Source organism: Strix aluco, chromosome 9 (assembly GCF_031877795.1).
Source record: "Strix aluco isolate bStrAlu1 chromosome 9, bStrAlu1.hap1, whole genome shotgun sequence".
Taxonomy (NCBI): Eukaryota; Metazoa; Chordata; class Aves; order Strigiformes; family Strigidae; genus Strix; species Strix aluco.
Window position 1 is genome coordinate 12050039 of NC_133939.1, and position 21131 is coordinate 12071169.

Sequence of the window (21131 nt, forward strand, 5' to 3'; positions counted from 1 at the left end):
AAGAAAGAATAATGCTCTCCCCTTACCCGAACAGTAATGCTATTGTTTACAGTGCTGTTGAAATTCCCTTTATAAAGCCATCCAGACTTGTAAACTCCTGCTGCTAATCCTCCTCCTCCTCCACCACCACCTTTTGAAGATGAGTGGGATGTTGTATCCTGTATGAAAGACATGATTAATATTGCATGGACTTGCTTTTTGAATTCTAAGATTAAAGAAAACTGTGATGTGCTTGACAACAAATAATCATCCTTTCATTCCTTTTAAAATAAGATGTTATTAATATGCCTGCTGTGCATATGATGACATAGGAGACAAAGCTATTACACTAACTTCAGGGTTATTTAAAATATGAAATATTTTATAGGAGATAACAAGCCTCCCTTATCATTCTTTTTCTGATAGTAAAGCAATAAATAACTCTTCCCCAGGGAAAAAAAAAAAAAAAAACTCATCAAAAACCAGAATACATACTTCATCCTTATCCACATCTTCATGATCGATTTCAAAGGAATGTGATGGCAGTTTCTCTGGTTTATATTCATTTCTAGGAGGGGAGGAAAAATGTCTTTAATTTTTTTTTTTTTAAAATAATCGTATACCTGCTATTTCAGGGAGGCAACCATCCTGAGCCTCCGTGATGTCTTCAGTACACCTGTCTCTGCGATCCTATTACCTCCTTTAAAATCACTATAGTTTCAAAATACAGCTTTTTTCTTAAGCCCCATATATTTTTTTTCAACATTGTGAAGTTGCAACACTTCTATACAAATGATGAAATACCACTTCTTGTTGTCTTCACTGCTCTTTCACCAAAACAGGCACCAAAAACCAGTTTCCAAAGAGAGAGCCCATTTAAGGCTGTCAAATGAACGAGAATGAACTCTTTAATAGCTTTTTCTAACCAAGAAGAACATTACAACATTCAGCTTAAAGCTTCTACATTTCTTTGATACTTCAAGATATTTTTTACTATTTAAAATGATGAGCACAGTCTTAAAAGTAATTTTTAAAAATACACAGATGTCTTTCGCACCACAGATGTGGTGCCATTTAAGATCTTTGTATTGTGGACTTAAAACCAAAACAATATGAAAAAGCAAAGCACTCAAGCACTTGCTTAATTTTAAGCACATAAATAATTGTACTTAGGCCCAGAGTACCTCATATGTTGCAGAATTAAACCTTAAATAACAGACAAATACACATGATAAAAATTCAAATATATTTTTAGATGGAGAAAAAAAATAGACTTTTCTGTGGCCTGAGAAATATCAACATCATTTTCAAATTCCTGAAGATTACAAATCTCATCCTGGAAATCTTCAGTTATCATATGAAAACCTACAAATGTTGTCATGCTAGAAGCCATCTTTTATCAGGAAGACCAACTTTTCCAGAATTTACTTTAATCTACCCTGAGAACAGGAAGACAGCAACACTACTCTCTACTGTGCAAGGAAGAAATCCAAACAGAAGTAGAGAAACCACACACTCCTAAGCTAGTTTCTTCTCTCAAGTTCGTAAACTTTAGCCCACACTAGCACATAATGTTAAATGTCACTAATGTAAAAAAAAAAAAAAAAAAAGCGGTAACTTTGACCGTTTTCATTTTCTATTCATTCACACACAAGTTACAAATTAGGAAGACTAATGAGCAATACCTATGTCCTCTTCACTTCCTGATATCAAAGTCAGTGTCCTCCTGACGTGACTAACTCACCGCAACCAGAGTCGGCATGTCAGAGCCAGGAGAACCAAGTGCACACAGAACACAGGAGGGCTTTATTCTCTGGTTTAGTTTGTTCCAGTTTGGGTGTTTATGTAAGGTAAACAACTGATCAATATTTTGATTAAAAGGAACATTTGCAATCTATTGACATATTTAATATCTGTAAAAGCATTAATATTCAGAATATTTGTAATTGAAATTCGTCACAGGTTTTCCAACGCAACCAAGGGCAGCTGTTAAAAATTCTTACACAAACACTCCCTCCCATCCAAGAAAGACCCAAAACAAAAATCTCAAGCCAAAACCCACCTTTCACAAACACATCATTCAAGCCTTCACATTTTTAGACATAAACCCTATTGGCTTATTCATTATTCAGGGCTAAAAGTGCACCGCAGTGCTCTTGGGGTGACGTGTAGGCAGAGCGTCCAATGCTGTGTGGCCACACACAGACAGATAACACCACTTTGTCTGAGGATCTGTACCAGTAGCAGGACAAGTTAGTTAGTCAGCTACTAAAAAAACACCCAAAACAAAACCCCAACCCTAATGCGCTGACGTTACTGGGGAGAGGAAGGAGTCAGAAATCTGCTGGATTAGCGTGGTGCTGACCCCTCACCCTTTGACACAGCAACTCTGCCCTGCTCTGCTGCTCCACAGTCAGAGGGAGCCTGTCCCATCAAACCACAGCCCTTCCACAAGCCTGGGTACATGGTAAGTTTCTTAGAAAGAAGATCTTTCTGTCCTCACAGCAGAGCTATAAAAGAGATAGAAAAGGACACATCACTACTGCTTCAGGTGTGAGATCTCACTGACCACCCATGAAACACTCATCCACTCGGAGCTCTGTGTCGTTCTCCATAAAAGTTTTCCCTTTCCTTGGATGGGAATCCCTTTTGGGCATGCTCCTCATCTTTCCAGGGCAGGCAGATAAAGTGTGGTAAGGATCCTGTTTGGTATACCCTCTTTTTCTCTGCCTACTGCCTCTTCAGACCCATATGAAGATGAATTCCAAGGGATCAGACCTAAAATATCTACCAAATGTTCCAGGTTTTCTATAAATGACAGCAAAAACTTTGCTAACGACTATTTCTGTTTCCAGACGCTGTCACCACAGCACACGCTAAGCGACCCCTGTTCTTCCTCCACCCTTCCACTTGCTCAAGAAGCAAGAACACAGCAGCACAAAGCATAAAAAATGGTGTAAAAAGAGGTAGTGAGAGCTCACAGAGAGGAATTTAAGGGGTAAAAAGACCTGAGAAAAACCTCAAAGGAGGAACACACTCAGAGAAAAACTAAAGCAATTGCTAAACATTTTGGTCATGTTGTTGTGCACATGTCATTGAGCTCTTCTATTGTGCTATGGCACTACTTCAGTAGAATTGCACCATGGACACGTTGAGTCCTCACTGCCTGCCTCACATGGTCAGCATCACATTGCAGCTGCTTCCCAATCAGAAAGGGTCAGTATTCAGAAAGAATAATTTTGATATCTGATAAAATCTGCTACACCATGCAGCCGTTACTTGACATGTTGTATGACTGTGTGAAACAGCACAGCATGACCTCAGATACAAAAAAGTAGGAAGTCCTTCAGCACTGCTGAAGGCTGTTGAGTCCCAATTTGTGTTTCTAAATGGGAAAACCCACAGAAAGGTTCAGCACACCCTCAGTGAACAGAAGTACTTTAGCCACAGTTAGATCTGGTGTTGTAAATCATGTTCCCTTCTCATGATGCAAAGCTAAACACTTAACATCCAATCTTCCACAATACAATGTTTTCCTATAAAGGAACGGATACAACAATATGCTCAGATTTCTGATAGTGCTACAGCAGTTTTGCACAAATGAAAACAAAAAACCGTGGAGATGGAGCACTCAGAGCTATCAACTGTGAGATACAATATTATGAACAGGATGTATCAAGCTACTTTATTTTTAATGAGAAGATTTAGTATAAAACACAGAACTTTGTAACATGCATGTGCAAATCAAGGTCCGTTGATGTTGAAGAGGCTGGAAATGGTATGAAACGAGGTGGACTCCAAACCAGCTCTCTTTAAGGTACGTTAAGCTCAAAAGCCATAGCAACTTTCAGCAAAAAAACACTCCTGCTATAACTTTGCTTCTGAAACATCAACCAGTGCTGCATCCAAACCACTCCTGAGTGCTATGTTCTGATACAAGACAAAACAAGATCTCTTGTTTTGATATAATCCTCTATGCAAGGGGGGAAAAAGTAATATGTGAGACACCATAACATTCCTGGAGCATGAACTCATGAAAGCAAATCATACTAAGCACCATATTAAAATAACCTTCACAGAAGAGGATGTATTACTTTTGTGCAGAGTAATGCAACCACGTCTGTCAAATGCATATTTCATAAGACTGAAGATGCTTAAGGTTAAAAGGAAAACTGCTGTGCTGCAAACATTTTTCCTGAGCACTAAATGCATCAATTTTCTAAAACAATGAGTACACTGGGTACTTAAGAAAAGGTATGTTTATAATCTCCGATTAGCAAAACTACTCCTAATGGTTTTTTGTACTACCATATTCATTGTTCATAAAAATACCAACATACAAGCAAGAATGCAGATCTGAGGGAAGGCTTGCAGCACAAAACCCTTTGAACACAGCATCTAAAGGGACCATAAGAATCAGTCTACTGATTTTTGCAACGCTACGTTTAGTTACTACTAGTTTCCATCCTATCCAAGCCTGGAGCACCCATTCCTGTGTTAGGTGCACATAACAATCTACTTCATCCAGTACCATGATTTCAATGCCTTGAATACCAGGAAAGCAGGTGGTAACACAGTTTGGGCATTCAGTGATTTTATTAACTACTCCCTAAAACAGTCCTCAGGGCACAGGATACAAACCTGTCAGAAACAGGAGTATGGGTAGAAACTCACGCATGAAGGAGTGAGCACCAAGTTCTTAATTTCTTTCCACTCAAGTCAAGGAACTTGTTTCTCTCCTCCCAGCATCCTTACACTTATTTTAATGTACTGCCTTACACATATTTTAATGTATTGCCTCCAAGCACAGAAGAGATGCCCACTTACTCAGACACCTGCACATTTCTGCAGCCTTGTATCAACACTGCTGCACCAGTACACTGCACCCGGTTCTTTATGGTGCAGCTATAAAGCACTAAGTGAAATCCTACTCCTCTGTTACACAGGGTAACTAAAAAAAGAATTAATCCCAGTTAAAGGTGAATGACATTTATGCATTATTGAGGAAAACTGAAAGACAACTTTCCTGTATCAACTGTGCTTTGAATACACAAATAAACTTCTAAGGATTTGAATCAGCACTAATTGAGTTTGTTGATACTAGTGAATTCTGCAAAGTCTTGAACTTTTGTTAAAGGACCTTTTCTTCCCCTTTTTAAAAATGCAAGGCACTATAAATACAGTAAAACAAGCAAAGCATGTAAGACAAAGGAAGGTGCAAATATGGACAAAGCTCAGCAAAACGATATAAACCTAATAGAAAAAACAAGAAAAAAGAAGAACTTATGCTAGATCTTACTGTGGTAAGTGTCGAAAGTCTTCTGAATACTGTTCATATTTGTAGTTCACAACGTGCCACTGGGAACTGTAGTATTTGCAAGCCTAAAGAAAAAAACCACAAACAGCAACAATAGGATTACTAAAAGAATTATTTAGACCCAAGAAGGCTAGAGAACCAAGAAAGATGTGAGGGAGCCTTTTGTGCTAGAAAACATATTCTTCTATTTTATAGCTGGGTGCACAGTTCTTAAAGGAACGTCAGTCATACGTTTCCACATTTTGAAGTATAATTTCCCTTCTAAATCAAATGCACTGAATCATACAAGATGGAGAAGGGGGCTGATAGCAATTTAATATGCTTTACTGATTCTCATCTACAAAGTAGTCTAAACTAGGAGTGTCCCCACACTCCACCTGAACATTTGCATCAGCTCATGTGAGATGGACAGGAAGAAAGAGAGGGATCAAGCCTAAAACCTCACAGTAGAGGCTGCTGCCCAAGACCATAGGGACCAAAAGGAGGCAACCCAGGAAGGAAAACGGTGGAAGGAAAATGGTGGAGATCTACAGTAGAGACAGAAGCAGCAGCACTGAAAGGAATCTGAAGTGAGAACAGGAAAGACAGTCTCACAGAAAGGCACGGGAAGGATGAGACTCCAGGAGACAAAGAGAATGGAATAAAGGATAGATCACAGATATGTAAATACCAAAAGCTATGCAGAGAAAGTGGAAGAAAAGGCAACAAAGGTACAGGCTAAATTAGTACTCCGCCAACCAGGACCATTCCCTCTCTTCCCTGCTAGCCTCTTCTCAAGCTCCTACGGGAGTGACTGCTTGCACAGCAGTCTCTGCCTCAGAAGAACAGAGAGGGGATTATTGGGCTGCTGGAGCAAAAACTGAGATGGGCTGAAAACTTACAGGTGGTGCTTTCTAAATTACTCAGCACTGTCTTAACAAATCTTTTTAAATCTTGTGTAAAACATGCAGAGTATGTAGCCACAAATTAATTTATGAAGTCATCTTGGGTGTGATCACTGTCTTCTGTGACAGCTTTATTTTAGAGTACAGAAAAGGCAGCAAGGAAGTGGAGGCACATTTATAGACACTTCTCTCCTACCCTGACATCAAACTAAGCAGTTCAGCACAAGCAAAGACGCTCTGCAGTAAACACATTCCATGTGGATCTAGCATCTACCTTCTGGTCTGACATACACCTTCATTATTGTATAGGATGCGGTATAAAGTGTGACCATTAGACAATATAAAATAATCACATATTCTCTGAGAATGAATGTAATACTATAGCATTATAACTGACTACACACCTTGAAGGGTCAGGTCCAAAGCCTACCCCTGACAACCATGTTCCTACACCACTTACAATACTGTTTGCACTTTGCCTTTGAATAGAGAGAAAAACAAACAAACAAAATCCAACCTTTCTGTTTTGTGAATCTTCATAAAACAATTTGGTTACTCTTGCATTCGTGTAATCTAAGTCTTAGTTAAAACTATTTGATAGTCACCTGGGCTATAAAGAATACTTTATAAGAGCAACATATACTCTGTTCTACATGAGCCAATGAAAAGCTCATTCCCTGAATGTTTTGAGGATGAGCACAGACCTTCACTTGCTTTCTAAATGGCAAATGTAAACCAACTGAACCTTCTACAGAAAGGACTGCTTTTTCCCTGTGGTACTTTCACTACTAAGTATTCTACTTAACAGATGCAATTAAAGCCCACAGAGAATTCTCAACACAGGCTTTTATAGCAAACATTATAGGCTGATGTGTTCAAAAGAACAGTTGTGAATAACATATAGAGCACGCCATAGTATTTTAGCTTATATCTATAAAGATTTATTGTCCTCCTCAAAGAAAAAACTAATCAAAATAAAAATCAAAGGGGACAAGCAGCACATTCATGTATCATTCAGTAAATTCAGAAAAGGCAAGCCAATTCAGTGCAACAGCTAATGCTGTTCTTGAACTAGCTTGTTGTGGCTATCCATTGTAAACTAGATCTAGTTTAAATTTAAAAAAAGTTACAGCATTTTCTTTTCAGAATATCCCAACTAAAAATCAAATACTTCAGTTGACTGCTGACTTTTAATGATTTTTTTTTTAATTGGAAATTATTATTGGAAATTGAATTTCAGCAATGAAGAAAAATATCTGCGAACCTGATTTGAGGAACAAGAAAAACCTTTCTAGAGGGAGAGATTTCATCAAGAGGCCTGAGATGGATCCTACTGTTCCTGGCAAAGAGCGAAGGGGCACCAGTGCAGGGGTTGCTGAGCTCAAGTGGACTGTGTGGGAGGAAAAATACAGATGGAGAAATGGAAGCTCTGGGACGTGGGAGGGTTGGCACATGTTTGCATGAACTTTCCTACTGCACTGTTGATCAGGCAGGCTGCACAGCCCATTCCCAAGGGCTGTATCAAATTCAGGTCATTTATTTTCTTTTTTCTTGTAGCCCAGCTGGCCTAATTTTTCCTTAGAGACAGACAATCCTGAAAGCTTTTTCCACCTGTAACTTCTTAGCTCTGGTTCTGGCGATGACAGCATAATGGCTACCACAGTGAAAGAGGTACTTAAAAAAGATTTACCCTACAATGCAAATGAACCCTTTGGAGAAAGAAAATAAAAAAAAAAAAAGAGAACGGGAAGTGAAACACAAATGAAGCAAAACACCTTGAAACATTTGAAAGCAACTCCCCTGCTTATATTTTCTCTAAGATAGTGCTAGGTATGTGGTCTTCAGAAATACAGGCGCACATATGATAAAAGTCATTCGTGGAACAACGGGGCTTCTTGCAGAAAAACTTCACACACAGAGCAATCCTGCCACCTCACTCACCCTTACAAAGCAGCTGTTTCTAAGGTGGAAAGCAGGAGATGTTGAACAAGGAAAGGCAAGCCCATGCAAGAGCTTGGACACAGAAAGCAAAGACCTTCCAGAGCTGGACATGGCTACAGTGCTTAAAGGGGAAGCTGCAGAGATGGCTCTGTGCTCTGCCCCGTGACTGGGGACATGCATGGCACTGCTCATAAAGCCTGCCCAACCGCTTCTCCCTCCTGTGACCTCTGCTACAACAACCAAAAGCAGCGTGCAAGGATTTGGGAAGGTGGAAGGCGGTGTGATCACCCTGGCTTGAAATTCAGCCCTCCACCCCAGGCCTACCCCTGTTCCCTTACACCTGCAACAAGCACGGCACCACCATGACTAGCTGCTAGCAACCGGGACCTTCATTCGGGGGCTTTCAAACCTGTTTCCAAATTAAGACAGTTTACACATATAGTAAAGTCCAGTGACAAAGCAGGGTAACAAACCAAAACATTAAAACACACTATTATTTTAAAGTATTAAATTTTAAAAAAGTATTTTAAAAAAGTGTTTACCTCTTGTGCTATCAAAAGACCCACTGTCCTTTAACAATGTATGGCATTGTCCTGACAACAGAGTTCCTTAAAGTGCTGAAAGCACTTAGATTTTGAAGCTGGGGAAATCTACACTGTAATGAGCAATAATAAAACTTTGTGACATTTATCAACAGGCATTCCCATTTTAATTTGACTTTGAAATATGTAAGAGCAATGCATATTAGCCTGTAAATAGAAAAGCCTCAGAAATCAATTGTATGGACATACAACCACTTCCAGTAGTTATACAGAAAGCTGTGTCTCTTAACATTACGATTAATAAAACTCATGTTTAATAATTACTTACAGGTCCTGTACACACAACCTGCAAAATCTCAAAGAAATCCCCCAGATGAATGGTGAGGGCTCTACAAACTTACTATAGGAGACAACTCCAACTTTTGTATCTAGAAAATCTACACATGAAAGGTAAGAGGCATCCACATGAATACTGTACTATAGCAGACAAAATTAACTACATCATCCATCAAATGAAATTTCAATATTCTTACACTGTTATTTCATTTTGATGTAGTGCTTTTCACCCTACTGCTCTAAGGATGAAGTGTGAGGACTACAATTACACCAGCAAATGAAAAGTAGCCAACACCGGGGTGCAGGAAAGCTCAGTCTCAACAGCAATCCCCAGCAAGCTTGTTTCTTCATTGTCCTCAGCCTTAAGAGTAATTTCTGTAAAACACCACAATTTGACATCAAATAGAGTCACCAGACAGGTTTAAGTAATGCTGCATGTGCAGAGTGCTGTTAGCATACTCTGTTCTGGGTTCACCTCAGACTCCCTTACTCGAGGCGCTGGCAGATTCCAGATGTTGCACGCAGGACACAATCAGGTCACACATGCCATTAATAACCGGCCTCTGCTCCCAGGCTTTTTCCAGCAGGTTGCTAAGATGACAGATGTCCGCGATTTGAAAGAAGCAACTGGCTCTACAATGACTTTTAAGGCTACAAGTGTGCGCAAACACAGCTCGATAGTGCCAGCAGATTTCTGAAGGAGACAAGCCTGACTTGAATCTATGCTAGCTGACCCTTTAATAATAGTAACAAGCCCCAAATCAGCCCCTCTGCATGTTAGTAGGCAATCTACCTCAGTGACCAGTAAGTACACAGCAGAACCATGGTAGCAATAGGATTTTAAGAATGCAATGTGAACTCCATCACCTTTGTTAGAATATGGATGAGACCACCAGTGATGGTGTTTGCAAGCTGATCCAAGGCCCAGCAAGTCACCAAAGGAGCCCTTCCCACAGCAGCCACCACCACTGGATCAGACTCCTGTAGCAAAAAGGATGGGTCAGGAGGTACCTGGTCTGCCTAGGAGGGAGGGATGAGACCCTCTCAAAGGCCCCTCTGGATTTCTTTTCCACAATTACACTGTATAACCTAGGGAAGCTTCTGCAGCATTCTGCTCCATCCTGCTCCAGCCCCTGCACAGCTCCCAGCACACCCTTCCTCACCCACAGGGTCCACCCCTCTGCAAACATGCCTCCCAAAAACATATTCAAGTAGTACCAATCATTTTTAGGGGGATCATCTGACTTAAACTCATTTAAGAAAGGACAGATGACAGCTAATATTTATTTACTTTCTAGATTTTTTTCATATATACCTAAAATCTCATTCATATAGATACACAAATAGTATGCATGTGTGTGTACATGCATGCACACTTTCTGAAAATACTGACTTGATGCAAACCAATATGGGATTAAATATGTTGCAATTAGATATCTTAAATTCCTCAAAATAAATATAACTTTGAATTGCAAATTGTACTATCCCCTTATATTTCTGAGCGAAACATGGGAAAAATCCCAAGGATTGCCATTTGATCTGCATATTCAGGAATACAGAGTTGGGAAAGGTGATATTAGGAATATTTCACTGACTAAAAGGAAGAATTTTCTTTTGTTTCTTGTGGAATGAATGTTTCTATTTGCCAAAATTACGGACCATGAGGACAATGCTGACTGGTATGAATACATACAGCAGACTGTGAGGAATGAGAAAATTCACTATTTGGGAGGAAACAGCATGGTGCAGTACAGAATTCAAGGAAGTCAGGAATACTTAGAAAAAAGAAACACTGGAGAGAATTCTACTCTGGCTTTAAAGGTTTCTGGAAACTTCTCTTTTCTTGGAACCTAATTTAGTTACTCAGGCTCCTCCTGCCTAAGAAAAGCTAAGGTGGAAAAATCCACAAGGAAAATATCCCAAGACAACTACAGGTATAGGAATGATCAATTCACAAAGTATTAGCTTTAGAATATACCTAATAATTAGCCGTAAATTAATAAAATGACTCAGATATTAATCAATCATAAAATGTAAAATATTTATTCTCTTTGCATGCTACAGAAAATATTTAGTTATCAAAGGACTATTTATTTATTCAAGTCACCTTAATTTTATTTTTTTAAATTTTCATTTTACTGTTTCAGCAGAAGGGAGAAGGTTAGACATCTTATTTAAAGTAAATTCTTCTGCCTCACCCATTACCATAACATCTGAATATCACCAACAGTGAAAGTTTTTGGTTACTGAAAGCATTATTAAGAGAACTGAATTAGACAAATAGAGGCACAAACCTTCCACTACAGGGTGGACAATATCAAATACTATCCATACTGAAAGCTTCAGCAACATCAGCCTCACTTTTCTTCATCTTGCTTGTCAGCTCTTTTGCATCCATAAACCGATATTGATATTGCACAGGCAATCAAGTCATCCTGGCGTGCCTGTAAGTACTGTTTACAATCACTTGAGCAAACGGAATCTGATCAAATCCCCAAGCTGCCATATGTATGGATTTTGGTAAAGGCTGGGGAAAAAAACCTGATCCTTGAAGGACTCTAGCAATGAAAGAGCTAGAGGTAGAAGTAAAGCCTTCCTACTGTCACCAGTAGGAAACAAATGCCCAGGAAGAGACAAACACGGGTTTCAGGCATTACCACAGACCTCTGACAACCCTTTTAAATGACCTAACAGTACCTTATAGACAAGACCATCTGAATCACCAAATGTCCAGAAGGATGAGACAGAAGACCATGGATCTGAGCTCTTGAAATAGTTTCAGTACCATGTCCTCACTCTGCCATGTGAAGAAAATGTTTTACCTTCAACAGCAGACCCTTCATTTGTAGTTAACTGAGTTGCTCCATGCCTTTGTTCAGAACTTGATAAACTACTAAGATAGTGTAACATACACTAATGGTCACAGAGAGCTGTGACCACTTATAGAGAACACAAAAATGGATTCAGCGAGATGAAACTGTACATTGACTTTGTATAGCTTCCCCAACAGTCCGATCAGGAATTAGACATTTGATCTTGGGTTGTAACAAGTCCAGCTGACCAACAGATAGTCAAGTATGCACATGACGGATGCCTTCACTGTTCATGATATCATAATATATTTGAAGAAAGAGAAGACTCCTTCACTGAGTAAAGTGTTGGCTTTTTCACAGCTCAAAAAAAGAAGTGAAGGTCACAAACTCCACTCCTGTCCATCTATCCAGAAGTGCTGAACACTAACTTGGAACACAACAGACTGCTGATGGGTCAGTACAGATTTGTGCAATTGCTGCAGTGGACTACAATCACAGATCTTCACAGCAGCCCATGCTCAGTTTTACTTAATTTTGGCCTAGAAACCAACCTCTTTCTGGAGCTTAATTTATTTTATATTTAGCTTTTGGCTTTGTGGCAAAGTGGAACATATGCATTTCTACTTTAAAAGAGGGTCTTACCCTGCTACTATTCCATGCACAGGCTCAGTTCAGTAGTACTTTTTTTTCCTCCACTGCTTTGCTCCCCTCTTCCCGTCCCCTTAGCTCACTGGTATTGCAGAGAAAGCTAATAGATGTGCTCAATATGTATTTTACCAGGTTGTCATTAGCATCTCCTTGGAGTACTCAGTTGTAATGATTCCCAGACACTGTGTTCTATGTTCCATTTTTAGACCCACCACTTTCTCTGTAAAGCCACGAGCACAGTGCTGGCCTTGCAACTTGTGGAACCTTAAAATAAAAAGCAGACCCCAAAGTGCTGAAAAGGCAGCAAGGCTTCTGGGAAGGTAGATAATGCCACAAGCTATGTTATCTCTTAACCCTACTGTCAGCTTAAGAAAGATGGCAAGGTTCAGGCAATTTGAGCTGGCAGTAAGTTGTTATTGCTCTTTCTAGACCTGCTGGAGAGAAATAGGGCCAGCCTGTAAAATGTCATGTTGCATACAACTCAACAGCTATATTTCTGCCTAATCTTGGGATTTTATTTTTTCTAATCTCTGTGTTTGTCTGCAACTGACTTTTCCTCGACAAATTAGCTTGCACTTGTAGTGCATATCAAATAGCCTATACTCGTTCAAACCAGGAAGCCAGGTCTGAAAAATCCCAATCTGTGAAAAAAACAGCAGAGAACACACACAGTATGGGCTAACTATAAGTGCTTGGAATTAAACCCCTTATAGAAGATGGCTGAAAATTTGGTTTCATAAATCTGTTTTGTTAATGCAAATGATGAGCTATACTTTACATCTAGAGTGAAAGATGGGGAAAGTTCAGGGACCCATCTAAAGTAAATTCCTTTGGAGGTGCTGGTTGCACTGTTCAATGTCCTTCAAAGTAATGAAACCAGTGACAACCTAAAATATCTCTGAGGTAATAGGAAGAGCAATCTTCTTCTACAATTTGAGATCAGGTATGGAAACAATACAACTATAGTGTTTTTTAAAGGTAGAGCAATTAATCACTGCTGGTGGGGCTCTAACTGCCATAGAAGAACTTTGCTTGACTTTCTGCTATGAAGGTAGAACAGACTCTAACTACTGACAATAAATATAAACCCCTACACATCCTTCACAGTGCAACTACTTCTCAGATAGCTATAATATACACCTCTAATAAGATACACACCTTATAACTCTAACAGTCTAAAACAGTGTCAGTTATCTTTTTTGGAAAGATACCAATATTTTCAAAGTGCAAAGCACATTCAGATCACCAGTGATTAGCACTCATGTAAAAATACCAACATCAGTATCAGTGGACTAGTAGTGACAGGGAATGCAGCTGAAAAACAGCAGAATGAGAGTCTGATTCAGTGCTTTTGCAATTTTCCTACATACAAACCTCTCAGAATAGGCACCCGCAGATATGCTGTTAACCCTCCCCTTCCTTCTGGTCTCCACAATTCAAACCCAATTCAAATCAATTAAACAATACTAAAAGAAAAAAGACGTTTATTATTATCATAGCAAGCCTCCCCCAAACCTTTGGTTTTATTTAAAATTAAAGGATACACACACTAGATATTTACCTCTTTAACAAATAAATTTTCTGCTTTTTGTTCTGCATCTTCAGGCACAGAAGGATACAGCGTCCTGATTTCCAGTGAAATTGTGTCTGTCTGACAATAAACAAAAAAAAGCAAATTAGTCAGAGTGACAGAACAGCAGTTTTGTCTCACGAAGAGGTTAAGAATCGTATTATTATGGCTTGCATTTTTCAATTTGTCATACAGCCAATACAAATGCATACCGACAACTACAACCCAGCTCCTGCCCACACATGCTATTCAATACTATCAGCTAAAGCATTAATTACAAGCAAGAGCAGTGTTCAAACAGATTTCTCTGAACAAAGTTGTTCCAGGCAAACTTGCTTCAGTTTCTGAGGTTTCTGATTAAAAAGTCAAGTCTTCCTTACATCCTCTCCCAGAAATATACACCAAAGCCAACAGCGTTACTCGCTTCCTCCACTTCCCTTTTGCACTTCATGCCTTTTCAGCAAGGAATGTGAAAACAGAACTAAAAGCTTTGACTCTTTTGGAAGAAGAGAGGAGCAGAGAGTCCTCCCAATAAGTTGCAAAAGGACTGCCACAAGACAGCTCGATGGTCGGAAAGCAAGTGGAACCAGGCAACAGCTTCTCAGTGGAGCTTTTCCATCCATGGGTGCAGACAGTAAAGCAGGATTGACATGAGACTCCTGACACTTCCTACAACCTCCTTTCAAGACTCAACAGATACTACACAAATTAAGCAATTTTTCTGAAAGCAGCTCCTGACTGAGCTTGCTTGTCAGGCCCCACAGCAGGAAACCTCACAGAGAAGTGGATCTCCAGAAGGTCTCCACAAGGACCCAAGCTTCCCTTAGTTCCCACCAGGCCAGCGAGAGGCCAAGGCCACCAGCAGTGCTCCTCTGTGTGACCCAGTGCCTTCATGCTGAGGTCAGGCAAGGCAGCCACTTTGTAAAAGTCACATGAGAGGAAGTTTTGGGGTATTTTGAATTAATCCATAGATCTGGCCCACTCATTTTCTCTGCCATAAGAGGGGAAAACAAACAAAACCAAACCCCATCAGACCAGATTATGCTCTCAGTTACAATGGAGTAACTCCACCACTCAAGGCAACAAAGGACTGAAACCAAGATGAATCTTATCTTCCAAGCTTATTTTCTCCATACGAAAGGCACATCATTTCCAGAGGTAGGCCTATGGCATATGACTGGTTTAGTATGAAGAACCACTACTTACTAATACCATGAAGCAGCCTGCACTATCTACGGCATCCCTGGAGGATCTCCTCCCAACCCTCAGCTCAGACTAAAAAGTGATGTTTTTTCTCTACAAATAGAAGCACCCAGACTCTATGCAACAATTGCCTGGATATTATCAACATGATTTTTCCTTATAGCTTACACAGACCACACTGATTCCCCCATCACTTTCCATATGAGTAATTATGAAAGAAAAGGCACCTATCACTCAGGCAGATGCCAAGGTCATGGGATTCCCTAAACTTTTTCTGTTTCATCTGGATAGCTCAAGATACAATGTAACTAAAACACTTTGGCTCCCACAAATGACAATGGCGCCTTGCTGACACCACAAAGTGGAAAAAACCCTGTTGTTCCGACAAACTAAGCACAGTTTCCTAAATGTGGGTTCCTGGGCTCCACAGAGCTGTATTACCAAAGCCTGCATGCAGTGGAGATTTACACACGTCATTTAGTCTACGAGTAAAAGAGACAGCAGATAGAGAAGTATGAATTTTCAGGCCACGTTTACCAATAGTGAAGATGTCTGAATCCTGGTTGCTTAGGGACCCCCCAGCAGTACCCACAGTCTCTGGAAGGCACTTCATTACTTTTACTTCATACATACGTGACATTCCAAGTCCCCTTTTTTGAGTGGTCCCGAGACGCAATCTCTGAGCACAGCTGAAAACCCATGGCTGCCCTGAGGTCCATCATTCTTCCCAGGGCTGGGGCCCTGCTGCCAGCAGCAGCAGCCACAAAGCATGCATGCCGTCCTTCCACGTTATCACCACTGCTGAAGATCAGCTGCAGTTTCCAGACTATGGCAGAGTGGGAGGCCACAGGAGAAGAGACGTGTGATGCACTCTGTACCTCTCACTGACCTTGTTGGGATGGTGACTGAGCTGCAGAGAGCCCAACAACCTCTTCTGCTTGCCCATAACAAAACTTATCTGCCCCATGTATTACACAGAAGATAGTCTTCAGTATTTTTGTTTAATTAAGACAGAGTAAGTAAAATTTTTTACCTAACAGAATGCTTCTTGTCAAATGATATCAACACACTGACCAAGACAGCTAGCATTTGCCTTAATAGGGTCATTGTGCTTCCCCTTCCTTACACAGCTTGTAAAAAAGCCTGTAGCTGAACAAGACATAACTCAAGCCCACTGTTTCACCTGCTTTCCTTCTCAAGACTGCACTTGAAAGAATGAAACACAGCCGTGCAAAACAGAGAAATCGGATAACATTGGGCTTGTCGCGTTTTCAGACTTTGACAAAGAATATCACAGGTTTATTGACATAGAATTGGGACATGGAAAATCTTGTGTATTGTTATATTTAAACTTGTTTTAAAAATCTACAAAGCACTTCCCTTCTGAGAATTAGTTATGTCAACCACTTCGCTGCAAAAGCCTTGCCACAAAAACACTTCCTGTTCATAGCTGATTACTTCCAAAGTTAAGTGCTCTTAAAGGCTGATCAGGCATAGCATGTATTCACCAAAACCTTTTTATTTCAGAAAACAACTAAAATTCAACAACAGACTAAGCACTTCGGAAAGGGTCATCAAAAAGATAAAGGATTTTATTTACAGAATTCAGCATCTATAAATGTGCTTTGAATGCAGCCTAATTTTCTAATGTTTAGGCAATCATAGCAATTGTCTGTTCAAATCAGAGACCAACTATCTTCTCATTTGTGCATGCAAACTGTGATAATCAAATAATGCAGGTATCAGCCTAAAACATTAAATTTCATAATTCTTCTGAATTATTTTTTAATCTATTTTATATAAATACCCTATATCCAACAATTTCTGGCATTTATCCAGACTGTCTCATTTGCAGAAACTGTTGGCCCCAGGTGTTTGCTAAGTTATAAGGTGCAATTTAATTTAGCACCCTCTCTCGCTACATCCACTTTCTACAGTGAAAGCCACAAGTTAATATTGCTCCTTATAAACAACTGATTAGGAATCATGTTTTCAGACAGTGTCTACTTCCCACTGACATGGTGAGTTTAGTATTTGAAAATGGAGTTCAAACTCCATTAACCATTTCAAACATTTTCACTCTAAATCTATTTTAATAGCTTTTAGTCTGAAAGCATGTTACCAGTGGTTAAATCTTCAGACAGATGCATCAAAAATAATTATATTTACTTCCTGAAACGGCAGCCCTTCTAAGAGAGCTAACCACACATGGGCAGAAATGTTCCTGTATGTTAATGCTTAGATTCAATCTCTCTAAAGAAAAGCTGCTCAGCCCCACTTCTCATCCAAGTAAACAGATTTATTTAACATTACCAAAAACTGTAATGAGTTAGTCCATCAAATTAAAAAGCACAGTAAGATGCATTTTTGCTGTACAAATACCACCGTGTAAATGCTGTCGCTATACAGGGCTCCTGACAGGCTGCTGTCTGCTGTCCCAGCACAGACCTCACTGAGGAGGTACGTGCACGGGGGCAAAGCAAAAGGAAAGCAACAACAGAGCACATTTAAAGGACAGATTTTGCCCCATCATACACTGAATCACATTCAGTGTGAGAGGCTAGGTTTTGCCCACACAGCGTTTACTTTGCTGACTGCATTAGCTCTCTCTATTTAAGTAGTTGGAGTACATCCCTTGAAGTCTAGATACCTCCTGCTTTCCTGCTCCTCCCAGCCATGAATTTGCACGTCAAGGATACCGTATCCCATTAGTCATGAGAATAATGGACTCAATTTCTGGTCCTCTAAGGATGAGCAGATGCCTATCACATGGGAAAGTGGGAGATAAGTCCTGTGCTATTGAAAATAACCCATGATCTCACCATTGTAACTCTTCTTATCTTAGAAATAACAGTCAGGTTTACAGGTTTACTTCCAAGGAGGCTCTTAAGATCTGTGCTTAGAGCTGCCCTTGTGACACATGCGCTCTGTTTCATGTGAAGAGGTAATGTCATTGCCTACTCTTGCCCTCTCCCCTTAAATATTCATCTGGTTCTGTTGTGAACTTCTGTATCCAAACGAACAACTTTCGTCCCTGCACAATATCTAGCTAGCAGAGGTTTCACAATCTGAAAGATAGGGAGATTTTGGCTCTTCCCTGTTCAGAGCAAAACGAGAAGCCTGGAGACAGTCACACCTGCAGTGATGGAGAGTATTGGCACTGCATGACTCAGCCCCTCTTCTAAGGCCTCCCTGATACTTGGAGGGCACTTGGGTGGGCTTTCAAAAGCCCAGAAGAGCACGGAGCACATCAGGCTGCACTTCAATAGGTTTTGCATTACACAGTTAAGCTTTGCCATCTTATACCTGTCCTAAACTTAGGCAATGAATTATTATTTCTATTGCAGGTTCAAATCAGACATTCAGCTACATTTATACAATTCTGACTTCCACTCATCAAACAGATTTAAAAAATAGTACGTGGGGAGAGAAAGAGGAACAAATTTTCACGACCCAGAGTTTAACATACTTTTATACCATATCAAATTGAAGTACCTATTAAATACTTTCAGCTACCTTTTTATGACAATTAACTCATATTTATCAACATATTGTTAACATATATTTAGTTACTAAACCTCTACACAAGCAAAGGCATTAGCAAAGGAGTGCTGAGCCTGTTGCCACTAAGGGAGAGCACCAATGATTCTATGCAAGACTTCTGATCCTGGAGAGATTTGAAAAGAGACTGCTAGGGGTTCAGTGAATTTCCTAATGATGGTGACATGAAGAAAGGATAAAAAAATACTTCTGAAAGGATACAGCAACCATTTTGCTTGACTACATAAAGACACTTAGGAGCAGAAGTACATATGTATGACAACAAATTCATGCAAGACTAAGATATGAAAGGTTAAAGGTGAGAGGGAGAGCAATCTGAAGGAAGTTGCCACGCTTCTTTCATGGCCTCCTGTCTGGTAAACACGTAGGAGAAAAGTGAGAAATAGGAATGCCAGACCGCAGTGGTTCCAGTTTTCAAGGAAGAGTGTGGCCAGGTCTGGGGAACAGAAGGTGAATGGAACCCAACGGTGAGGATGCAAACCTACCAGCATCACCACCAAGCACGCATTTTTATGAACACAACAGGAAGCCCATCAACTCCCACTTACTGCCATCAAGAAGTACAGTGCAAGCTCGTACTCATGTGACAAGGAGCTCCTGTGAAGCTCTGCAGATCCTTCCTCCACACAGTTGCTGTATTGCTGCAGAATTTTCCACTGGCCATTATTTCACAGCACAGCAACAGAAGGGCAATTTGTTCATGGGATCCAGGAGCAAGTGAAAAATGAAGCTGAGCTAACATGCTTTTTCTCAAGGGAAACTGGACTTTAAGCAGGAAGGAGGAGAGTTAGCGAGCAATGCATTGCTAGGAAAACAAGAAGTGGAACTGATGTGAACCATTTTTTTGTTGTTGTTTTAAAGGATTATTAAGCACAGTTACAAAAACTAAAGCATCTTTTCCCCAGCTGGAGTAAAACCAGAGAAAGCATCTTTGCAACGCATACCTCTTGTATTCTTCTGTTGAAATGCAGGGAAATGGAGGAATAAATACTATCAGGTTCAGACTGATACCAAGAATTCTTTGCTGTTCCACAGACTTCTCATAAGATGTTGGAAATGACCAACAAAAGCCTTGTGAGAATAACTGCATTCTCTTTGAATTGCATTTCAAAGAGAGAAAGCAATTCTGAGAAGAAACAGAAGACCAGACAGTAGAGCAGCTAAGATGATAATTGACCCATATCTGATGCATGTGGTGAATACTACAGATCTAGAAATGGGAAATCATTATTAAAAGCAGAATTTTCTCTTATGCTCACTACGTCAGCTAATGCTTTTAGTGGGGTTTCACTCTGAAGAGACTTCTGCCCATAGGATGTGCTAACACACAGGCCCAAACTGGGGCTGCATCAACACTGAGCCACAAAGTCTGAAGCAATTGTAATCATTAGGAGTTAAACAGTAACATCCATCATTTCCTGGGGCATTATCACATTAAATAACACTCAGAGACAGCCTAAGCACCTCCTAAATTCAGTCAGTCCTGGATCTCTTTCTACACAAATGGCTGACCCAGACTTTTGTGCACAGGTGATATTTCAGCAGGAATGAGCAGGGCTATAAATAGACACTCTGCAGCTGAAAAACCTGCCTGCTGTGAAAGCTCTGCAGTCCTGTTTGGTGGCATAGGCTCTTGCTACTGCAGCTGACTTCAACAGAACATAGCAAGGAAAAGAGACAGGTTTATTGCAAGGATACGGACCCCACCTACCACTGCCTCTGCTCTTCTCTGAGTACAGGCCACCGTACCTCTCTCATCTGTCTTAATCTTTTTTTCTTCTTTTTTTATTTAAATGGATTATGCAGAATAGTTGCAAAGCATAACACAGAGGAAACAAAATAGAAATAGCTACTAAAAGCCAGGCAGCAACTGCTCAAAATTAAGTGAAAATAAGGATATGAAAATATGGTTTGACAGGCAGAGGTCTTGAGCACCAGGACATGATTCTTCTTTCACTGAGAGGATTTGCTCCACTGACTTGAGCTCAGTTACTCTAAATCAAGGGGCTCAAGGGCCTTCTGACAGCACACAGTATGTCTAGTCAGCTTCATAATGCTAAATTTCAATTTCATAAATTCACAAATGTGCAAAATGGATAAAGGAATTAACGATGATGAAAAAAATCTATTCTGTTTCATTTTCTTTCAATCCCATGAGCACTGTTAACTCAGTTAATGCCACCAAGGAAACAGAGCCATTTAGTAAAACAAAGCAGTCGATTAGATTAAGCCAGTCCCACAGGACAGTAGCAGTGCCATGAGCTGATGGGAAGGGCCCTTGCACAGCAGTTAAAACTGGTCACAAATTGAAATGTATTTCCATTAGAGAATGCCTCT

The 21131-nt window shown here is 40.1% G+C and overlaps 1 protein-coding gene across 10 annotated transcripts in view; it reads right to left on the reverse strand.

Annotated features, from left to right (window-relative positions):
• The window catches only part of DOCK10 (dedicator of cytokinesis 10), a 164797-nt gene that overhangs the window by 81320 nt on the left and 62346 nt on the right, over window positions 1–21131 (reverse strand). For all 10 annotated transcript variants that reach the window (XM_074833712.1, XM_074833709.1, XM_074833706.1 and 7 more), the window contains exons 3-6: window positions 14022–14111; window positions 5279–5361; window positions 475–547; window positions 27–158 (exon numbers count right to left, since the gene is read on the reverse strand). In XM_074833712.1, the coding sequence (XP_074689813.1) occupies window positions 27–158; window positions 475–547; window positions 5279–5361; window positions 14022–14111 (378 nt within the window). The remainder of the gene's footprint in view (window positions 1–26; window positions 159–474; window positions 548–5278; window positions 5362–14021; window positions 14112–21131) is intronic.